Source organism: Tamandua tetradactyla, chromosome 13 (genome assembly GCF_023851605.1).
Source record: "Tamandua tetradactyla isolate mTamTet1 chromosome 13, mTamTet1.pri, whole genome shotgun sequence".
NCBI classification, from domain to species: domain Eukaryota; kingdom Metazoa; phylum Chordata; class Mammalia; order Pilosa; family Myrmecophagidae; genus Tamandua; species Tamandua tetradactyla.
Genome location: NC_135339.1, coordinates 62503131 through 62512938, shown reverse-complemented (window position 1 = coordinate 62512938; position 9808 = coordinate 62503131). Strand labels below are relative to the sequence as shown.

The 9808-nt window shown below is 33.8% G+C and overlaps 1 protein-coding gene across 2 annotated transcripts in view; it reads right to left on the bottom strand.

The window, feature by feature from the left end:
* Positions 1-9808, bottom strand: part of SLF2 (SMC5/6 complex localization factor 2) — a 47565-nt gene that overhangs the window by 13232 nt on the left and 24525 nt on the right. For both annotated transcript variants that reach the window (XM_077125750.1, XM_077125751.1), the window contains exons 12-15: positions 5251-5353; positions 2975-3151; positions 800-897; positions 163-250 (exon numbers count right to left, since the gene is read on the bottom strand). In XM_077125750.1, coding sequence (XP_076981865.1) covers positions 163-250; positions 800-897; positions 2975-3151; positions 5251-5353 — 466 coding nt within the window. The remainder of the gene's footprint in view (positions 1-162; positions 251-799; positions 898-2974; positions 3152-5250; positions 5354-9808) is intronic.

Here is a 9808-nt window from a genome sequence, read left to right as displayed (position 1 = left end):
GTGATAAGAGGGTGTGATAGTACCATACTTAAGATTACACAAATAGTATCCTGTTTGAGAATTCAGATTTAACCTCAGGATTTTTGACTTAGAATCTATCAGTTTTTGCTATATCTTACTAACTCTCCCACTTATTAAAAGGAGACAAAAATGTATTTATACCTGAAGATTATTAGCATTAGGGACATCTTCATGATTTTCATCCAAGAGCTTTGAAATAATCACTAGACTGAGGCACTCTCTCAGTTGCCTAGAATTAGAATTTAAAAATATTTAAAATGTATTTTAAATACTGTTAGAGAAGTAAATGAATTAGCCAACAGTTCTTCTAATTCCTCTAACTGGAAACACAACCAATGCTTCAAGAGAAGGCCATATAAGAATGTACAAGCTTTAACAGAACACAAAAAATGTAAAATATCTGTACATGAAGTTAAGAGTTGCCTGAAGCTCAGGCAAATCACTAAAAGCCTCTATCTTTGACTCTGCTGATTTACTGATAGAAAAATCTATTTTGTTGCTGGAATTTCTTTTTACTAATGCAAAAGCAGGCTACTTAACTTATTTTCTAGGTATGTGTCATCTATATTGTTATCACATAGGCTAAAAAAAATAAATAAATAACTACACAATGACCTGATTTAAGTATCAGAGCCAGGCTATCAAAGCCTTTCTTTCTCAACAACTGAAAATGAAAAAAGGACTCAAAAGGGAATGGTGAATGCAAATAAAGGACTGCAAAGCATTTAATTAATGTAAGCATTATAAAAATTCTTGTTTAATTCTCACTTTTCAATACCTTCCACGTGATGTCCAATTAGGGACCAGCTGCACCAACCACAGTAGGTTGTGGGGATGATTGGCGAGTTCATTTATGGCTAGACAGAGTTCAGGCACCTAAAACAAAGAGCGAGCAAGATTTCTTTTCAAACAGGTCAACAAAATCAAATAGCTAAAAGATAATCCACATACCTTCTTGACTTAATGGGAACACTACTATGAAAAAGAGCATGATTTTTATAAACAACAATGGAATAAAAAATCTGATTAAATCTATCAGATTAAATTTATCTTAAACTCTGAAACAGACTGAACAGATACAGTTATCAGAATTTTACTTGGCTTTCATGTTTTGTGCTACATCATATCTGTATCTATAGTTAAATAGCTCCTATTGGAAAAATAAAGTGACTTAAATACAAACAGTTTCCTAATCTGTATAAGAGCTGTACAAGATCATCTATGTTCCTGATCTTGGATTTCTTGCATTTTAAGACTCCTCGATTATTTCAGTATTTTTAAAAGCCTAATAGATTTGCTTCATAATAATCCAATGAGTAGAAGGTTCGAGTAGGGGTGGGGCGTAACAGATGAGACCGACTACATCTTAATAAATGTTCAAGCTGGTTGATAGATACCTAAGGGTTCATTATACTTTTCTCTCGACTTTTGGATGTTTGAAATTTTCCACCAAAATAAGGTTGAAAAATACAATTTTTAAAAATGACTAAAAAATTATATTTATCGATACTCAATATGGCTACAGAAGTTCAACTCAAAATTCTTATTGGATGTATGACTCACTGCATCATTTAATTTAGGTACCTGTTCAAATATCACTTCAGAAAGGTCTTCCCTGACTGCCTCATCTGAAACAGTACAGCATCCTTATTACTCTCTATATGCATGCTCTGCTTTATTTTTCTTCATAGCACATATTCAATCTGACATGATATTATAATATGTATTTATTTGCTTATTATTTAATCCTCTGTCAAGGATAAAAGCCCTAAGAGGGCAATTTACCATGTTCTTTACAGTTCGATCTCTAATGCCTACATTAATGTGTGGCCCACAGTAAATCCCATATAAACACATTATTGTTAAAATAAAAAGATGCCATTTTTGAAAAGACTCAGTTATCATGAATTTAAATAATACAGTTCCAGCAAACACAGTTCCGTTCCTTCCTCGTTTTGCTTTTCATTAGCCAAAGATCTTTTTCTTTTTAAAATATTTTTATTAAGAACTCGTCACACATATATTCCATACATGGTGTACAGTCAGTGGCCTACAATATTATCACATAGTTGTGTATTCATCACCATGATAATTTTTTTAGAACATTTTTGCATTACTCCCGAAAAAGAAATAAAAGGAAAAAAGAAAAAACTCATACATACCATACACCTTACCCCTTCCTCTCAATGACCAGTAGTATTTCCATCTACCCAATTTATTTTACCATTTGTCCCCACTATTATTTATTTACTTATTTTACCCATATTTTTTTACTCATCTGTCCATACCCTGGATAAAAGCAGCAGCAGACACAAGGTTTTCACAATCACATAGTCATATTATAAATGTTAAATCTTTATACAATCATCTTCAAGAATCAAGGCTACTGGAACACAGCTCAAGTTACAGGTACTTCCCTCTAGCCACTCCAATACACCTTAAACTAAAAGAGGGGTATCTATATAATACATAAGAATAACCTCCAGGATAACCTCTTAACTCTATTTGAAATCTCTCAGCCACTGAAACTTTATTTTGTTTCATTTCTCTCTTTCCCCTTTTGATCAAGAAGGCTTTCTTAATCACTTGATGCCAGATCCCAGCTCATCCTGGGATTTCTGTCCCACATTGCTAGGGAGATTTACACCGCTGGGAGTCGTGTCCCAAGTAGGAGGGAGGGCAGTGAGTTCACCTTTCGAGTTAGCTTAGAGAGAGAGGTCACATCTGAGTAACAAAAGAGGTTCTCTGGGGGTGACTCTTAGGACTAATTTTAAGTGGGGTTAGCCTATCCTTTGAAGGAGTAAGTTTCATGGGGGCAAACCCCAAGACTGAGGGCTTGGCCTATTGATTTCAGCCAAAGATCTTAACTGATCTTAGAAACAGTATTAATTCTGCATGTACTATGAAAGTCAAAACGTGATGCTACAGCCACTAGAGTTTTATGTGACATTACCTTTGTGTTCCAATCTCTGATGTTTTTCATTAGGTTTATCAGTAGACTCTGAAAGTCCACTAGAGGAATCTGTTTCAGCTGTTTCTCCAAACTCATTTTAAACAACATTAAAGTCAGTAACATTATTTCATGATCCTGGTAACCTTCTGGATGTATAGATGTACATAAGCCTAGAAACTTGGACACAAATGGGCACAGAAAACAATTTGAGATAAAATTTTACATGAAGATTTTTAATTATAAAAACTGTTGGACAAAAGTTGCAAAGGAGAATTATATAAAAAACAATACTTCAGATGTCTAGAGAAAGGAAGGCAAGAAACACAATCATGTTCACAGTTAAATTATGTGATAGAGTAAGTATTTTCTTCTCCATTTTCTATAGTCAAGATTTTCTTTTTAAGGGTTTAATAATATAGAATTGGCTCAGACATTAAAAATGTTTTCAAACTTTTAACAATTCTTTCTCAGTAGCATTCCATTTTAGGTAGGTCAAAGTCCTCTATTTTAAAATACTCTCAAGTGTACAATACTCTGCTTCACTAGGTTATATACTGTAAGCAGTATTTTTTCCTTTTATATCCTAATTCTAAAAATTAGTTTCAAAAAACCTTTTTTTTTTGTATATTATAACCAAACTGTTGAATGCCAAAGATAGAGAATTCTGAAAGTCTTAGAGGGAAATAGCAAGTCATTTACAAGGAAGATTAAGTGCTGATCTCTTGTAGGAAATCATGGAGGCTGGAAGGCAGTGGGATGGCATATTAAAGTGTGAAAAGCAAAAAACCTGCCAACCAAGAATTCTTTATTTGGCAAAATTGTCTTTCAAAAAATGAAGAACAGATTAAGACTTTCCTAGATACACAAAAGCCGAGGGACTCTGTCACTACTAGAGCGGTCCTACCAGAGATAGTAAAGGGAATTCCATAGGATGAAAAAGAAAGGACACTAGATAATAGATTAAAGCTGCATGAAGAAACAAAGATCTCTAATAAAGGTAATGACATGTGTAAATATAACGGCCAGTAATACTGTATTTTTGGTTTGTAACTCCACTTTTTATTTCCGACAGGATCTAAAACGCAAATGCATAAAATGTAATGATAAAGTAATGGTTCTGGACCCATAATGTATAAATACGCAATTTGTAACAAGAACTACATAAGAGGGTGTAACCGAAGGATATAGGAACATGGTTTGTGTATACTACTGAAGTTAAGCTAGTAACAAACCAAACAAGATTTTTATAGATTCAGTATGTTAAATTTAAGACCTTGATAACCACAAAGAAAATATCAGAGAATATGCAAACTCATGGAGACAGAAAGTAGGGTATAGGTTATCAAGAGTGGAGCACAGGAGCCATGGGGAGTTAATGCATAATGGGTGTATGGTTTGCATTTACAGTGAAAGGAAAGTTCTCATAATGGATGGTGGTGAGATACCACAACTTTGTGAATGTGATTAATCCACTGAATGGTATGCTTGGGAGGGGTTGGGATGGGAAGGTTTAAGTTGTATGTATGGTTCCACAATTAAAAAATACCCAGAAAAAATAAAGGGCAACTATAGACAATGATAACTACATGAAATATATGATCTTAGATGGGATCTTAGAATGTAGGAGAAACGTTCCAAAGGATATTATTGGGACATACGAAAAAATTAGAATATAAAATGCAAGCTTTTTATCAATGTTAAATTGAACTTGATAACTGGTGGTTACATAAGTGAATATTCTTGTTCTTAGGAAATGTACATGGAAGTTTTATGCGTTCAAGGAGTATGATGTATGCAAACTGCTCTCAAATGTTCAGAAAATAGAACAGACAGACAACTGAATGATAAATGGATAGATAGAACAATATGGAAAACGTGGTAAAGTGTTAAAACTGGTGGATCTGGGTGTCTGGGGTATGTTGGAATTTTCTGTTTGGGGCGTGTATTATTTCCAAAACTGGTAACTGTCTTGTTAAGTTTGAAGTTATTTCAAAATAAAATGTTTTAAAGGGAAAAAATGATTTTTGGTAAAGATATACCTGTAACTATTTAATTACATAACCCTGACCTAAAGTCCCCTTCACTTCCAAAAGTCAAACAAAACTAAAAACAACATAACACTGTTTAATTCAAAGATTATTCTTAAGAAATTTCAGAAACTGGAAATCATCTGATAGGGCACTAGAGTTTTTTTGTTTTTTTTTTTAATCCATTAACCACAATAACTAAGGGTTTCAGAACAGTGCTAAAGGACAACCAAAAAAGTTTTTTACTACCTTAACCACATTCAGAATGTTGGTTTCAGGGAGAGCTGAAAAAATTGGCTTGCAAGAGGAGTTTTCACTTCCTTTCCCTCCTGATGTCATCTGTGTTTCAGAACTATTGAAAAGTGAATGAGTAAAAACAAAAAACAAACAACAAAAAAAAACAAATAAGGCAATGTGAAATTGAAATTGGGTGCAAAGTAATTATTCATTTTAAGAAATAATGAACAGCTACATTTTAAAAAGTAAATTTTAATGAAGTATAATTTACACATATTTCATACATTTAAGTTTTGATGAATGTATAAACTTGTGTTACCACCATCCAAATCAAGAAACAGAACATTTCCATCATCCCTAAAAGTTCCGTTATGACAGATTCAAGTCAATTTCCCATCTCTGAGCAAAGAGTGATTTGATTTCAACCCTATGCAAAAGTTTTCTCTTGTAAAGCTTCTCTTTATGAGGCACTATCCTTGTTGCTCTTAGTGTCAAAGCTATGTAGAAGGTAGTTCTGATTACAAAGAACTCAAAATACACTATTTAAAAGCCTCATCAGGAATGGCCTAAAGAACCAATTAAAAAAAAAGGACGATTCCAATTTCCAGTCACCCCAATTCTGGATGACTTAATTAGTGAATGTTCATGGAAGAGGAGACACATGACCTTGGCCTTCAAAATAGATATAGTATTTACTTTCTTATTTAGTTTTTTGAAACACAAACAAAAAAATTCATATGGTTAAAAAAAAAATCAAAGGGTATCAAGGAGTAAACTGTGAAAAAAATTCCCTCCTAGCCAGGTCCTTCAGCCACTCATTTCCCTTCCCCAATCATTATTAGTTTTATTCCTTCCTTCCACAGGCATTTTATTCAAATATATCCCTCCTTCTTTTACACAGATGGTAGTATAGTATACTCTCTTCTGTACCTTCCTTGTTTCATTTAGTAATATATCGTGGAGATACTTCCATAACTATATAGGAGGAACTTCTTCATTTTTTAAAATTACTGCTTAGGAGTCCTCTGTGGCCCTTCACAACAGTAGAACTTTGTACCCTTCTGTGCCTACCTCACATGTAAAATGGGAATGAAAATACTACATAATAGCTGTAGTGACAGTTAAGTGAGTTACTATATGTTAAGTCCTTAGAATGGTATCTGGCATATAGCAAGCACTATATAAGTGTTAGTGGTTATGATGATGATTATTAATGTACCATGATTTATTTAATCAGTCTGCTAGAGATAGACTCTCTTTTGCTCTCATCAATAATTCTTCAACAAATGAGCTAAGTAGTATTTTGGTAGGTAGACACAGAGGACAGAAGTGAGGGGATCAGCAAAAGGAAGAGCCACTGCAACATGGATGATGTAGAGAAACAGAAGACAGATACATTTGGTAAGAACAAAAGGTAGAGAGTAGAATGGAAAATACATTAGAGTCAACTTATAGAGTCTTGAATATGAGGGATAAAGGTTTAAAGATAGGGGAAAAAGAAAGTTCACCACTGTGCTTTCATAAAAGGAATCATCTGTCAGTGAAAGTATCTTAGAGTTGGAAGAACCCTGGGAGAAAAGACTTTATGTCAGGCATGAAAGGAAGACATGAATTATATACACTGGGAATGAAAAGGAAGGAAGAGCTTCTGTTGAAACAGGCATTTCCATACATTTCACTCATTCCTTTACCAGCTCACTTTTGCTTGCCTGTGCTCAGTTTTGCCCATTATACAGCAATAGTGACTACAGCCACCACCTCCCTGCTCGATTCACTAAAGCTGACTGAGGAAACACTTCAACTGGGAACTAATGAAAATTTTACTTTGCTAAATATTATTTGTATTTGTTATATATCTTAATACAATCATTGTGTATCTTTATATCATTGTTTATTTCCATTTCAGTACATGCTCCTGGCAGTGAAGAAAGAAAAAGTAATTCTAATATATATAGCATGCAAAATTACCACCTACTAATGACTTCATGAAATGTTAAACACTAACGTAGTTGGGTATTTTAAATATTTATATTATGTAGAAATCTGTGGTAAATTTTAAAATATTGGTATTAAGAGTGCTTTAGTAATATCTGTGGGAAATGGCTGGGGTTTGGATAGGTTAGGGAGCATAATATTTCTAATTTAAAATGATGGAACATAGTCTCAAACTATGTGAAAATTCGTTACCCAACACATTTCATTTACACCTAAGTAAAAAGAGATCTTATGTTGGCTGGAAAGAGAAGAATGTGCTTTCAGATACACCAAATAATAGGAATTTATATTTTTCTCAAGTTGAAATTGAGTCTATACTCATAATGCTTAAAAACCAATTTTATTTCCTTTTCTGTTATCAGCCTGTTCATTTCCTTTGCCCACTTTTCTAATAGGTTATTGATCATTTTCTTTTTGTTTATATATAAACATCTTTCCATTTTGAGTTTTCTCTTTTGAATTAGTTTATGAATTCACTGTCATGCAGTTTAAATGTTTTTTTTACTGTAAAATATAACACATATACAAAGCAAAGAAAGAAAAAAGCAACGATTTTCAAAGCACACTTCAAGTAATTACAAAACAAATCCCAGAGTTTATCATGGGCTACCATTCCATCATCTCAGATTTTTCCTTCTAGCTGCTCCAAAATACTAGAGGCTAGAAGGAATATTAATATAGTGATTCAGCAGCCATACTCGTTTGTTAAATCCCATTTTCTCTGTTATCCTTCCTCCTTCTCCGTTAATCCTCTGCCTAATCTATAGGGATCTTTGGGGAATGCCTGTTCTGATTTTTTCATGTTAAGAAGGGATATCCACACTAAAGGACAGGGGGATGTAATTAATTCATAATCCTGGAGAGGCTGGTCCCTCTGAGTTTCAGGATTTATCTGACCTAGGAATTATATGTTCCAAGAAGGCAAACCTAGTACGTGAAACTTGTATAGGGTCTCAGTTTGAGAGCCCTAGGTGTTCTTAAGAGTCAACAGGAGTGATGTTAATTGGGTTTAGCAAACCATGGCAATCAACCCTATCTAACTGAGCTTGCAAAAGAGCAGTCTTCAGAACAGCCCTTGACTCCATTAGCTCTCTCTTGGCCACTGATACCTTATTTCATTACATTTCTTTTTCTCCTTTTGGTTAAGAAAGCATTGTTGATCCCATGGTGTCAGGGTCAGTCTCATCCCTGGAAGTCACGCCCCACGCGTTTAGGGAGATTTTTCATCCCTAAATGGCTTGCACATGTAGGGTGTTTTCTTTGCAGAGTTGGGCCTAGAGAGAGAGGCCACATCTGACAACAAAGAGGCTTCCTGGAAGCAACTCTCAGACCTTGTTATCGGTAGTAGTAGCTTCTACCCTACAGAAATAAGTTACGTAAGGGCAAGCCTCAAAATCCAGGGCTTGGCCTATTTTCTTAGGCGTTCCCAATGATTGAGCGAGTTCCTGGGGTTTCCCAGATGGAAGAGTTTAGTAGTTCCATATATATATATATATTCTCCCTCAACCCCTGTGGATCCTTAAGGGACTCTACCAATACTTAATTAACAACTAAACACAGTCTGAGATGTATCCTGGTGTTATATTAAACTATAGAGAATTACAAGACTTCATTCCCATTCTAGACTCCAGGAGTTTGGTTGTTTAAATGAGCTATCTAGAGAGGTTGATTTAGATTATGTTACAGAAAACTTAGATTCTAGACAATAAACCTCTCTGCCTTTGATCTCATATAGTAGTTGAAGGTCTAGAGTACATACACTATCATCTTTTACCCTGTTATCACCATGCAGATTTTTTAAATCTATGACTTTGAAGTATGGAATCAAATTTTTTCTCCAGATGGCTACCTAGTTATCACAATACTAGATACTCAATAGCCTACTTTCCCTCCTTTTTTGCAATCATATGCTAAATACCTATATGTATTTAATTCTATTTTGAACCTCTTTATTTTGTTCCACTGATGGAGCCTTGTATCCTTGCACTCATACTACACTGTTTTAATTATTCCTGACATTAATCCTTGTAATCCTTATTTTCTCAAATCTTTGCTGGCTGTTCTTATTTTCTCTATATGAACTTTAGAATCAGTTGTATAGTTGCAATTCTTCCTCCTCACCCCAATATTGATGGCATTTCTTATCAGGCTGTTATTAAATTTATACTTTACCTTAGGGAATTCTTATATTTTTAAGATGTTGAATTTTCCTACATGAAAGCATGGTCTGCTTTTACATTTGTTAAATTCTTTTTTTTTAATTAAGTCTTTTTTGTTGCTTGGTAGTAATATACATATATATGTTTCTAGTCAAGTTTATTCATAGGTATTTCATATTTTTTTCTTGCTATTATAAATTGAGTATTTTATACTCAATAAAATATATTTTATTGAGTACATCTCAATGTACTACATCTCTTAACCAGTTACAAATTGACATATCTGAAGGTCACTGATTTCTCTTTTTGTACCCAGGCATTCTTACCAAATTCTCTTGTTTATCAGTTTTTCAGTTATGTCTTAGGTTTTTATGTTTACATTAAATCACTTTTGCAAATAAAACTTTTATGTCAAC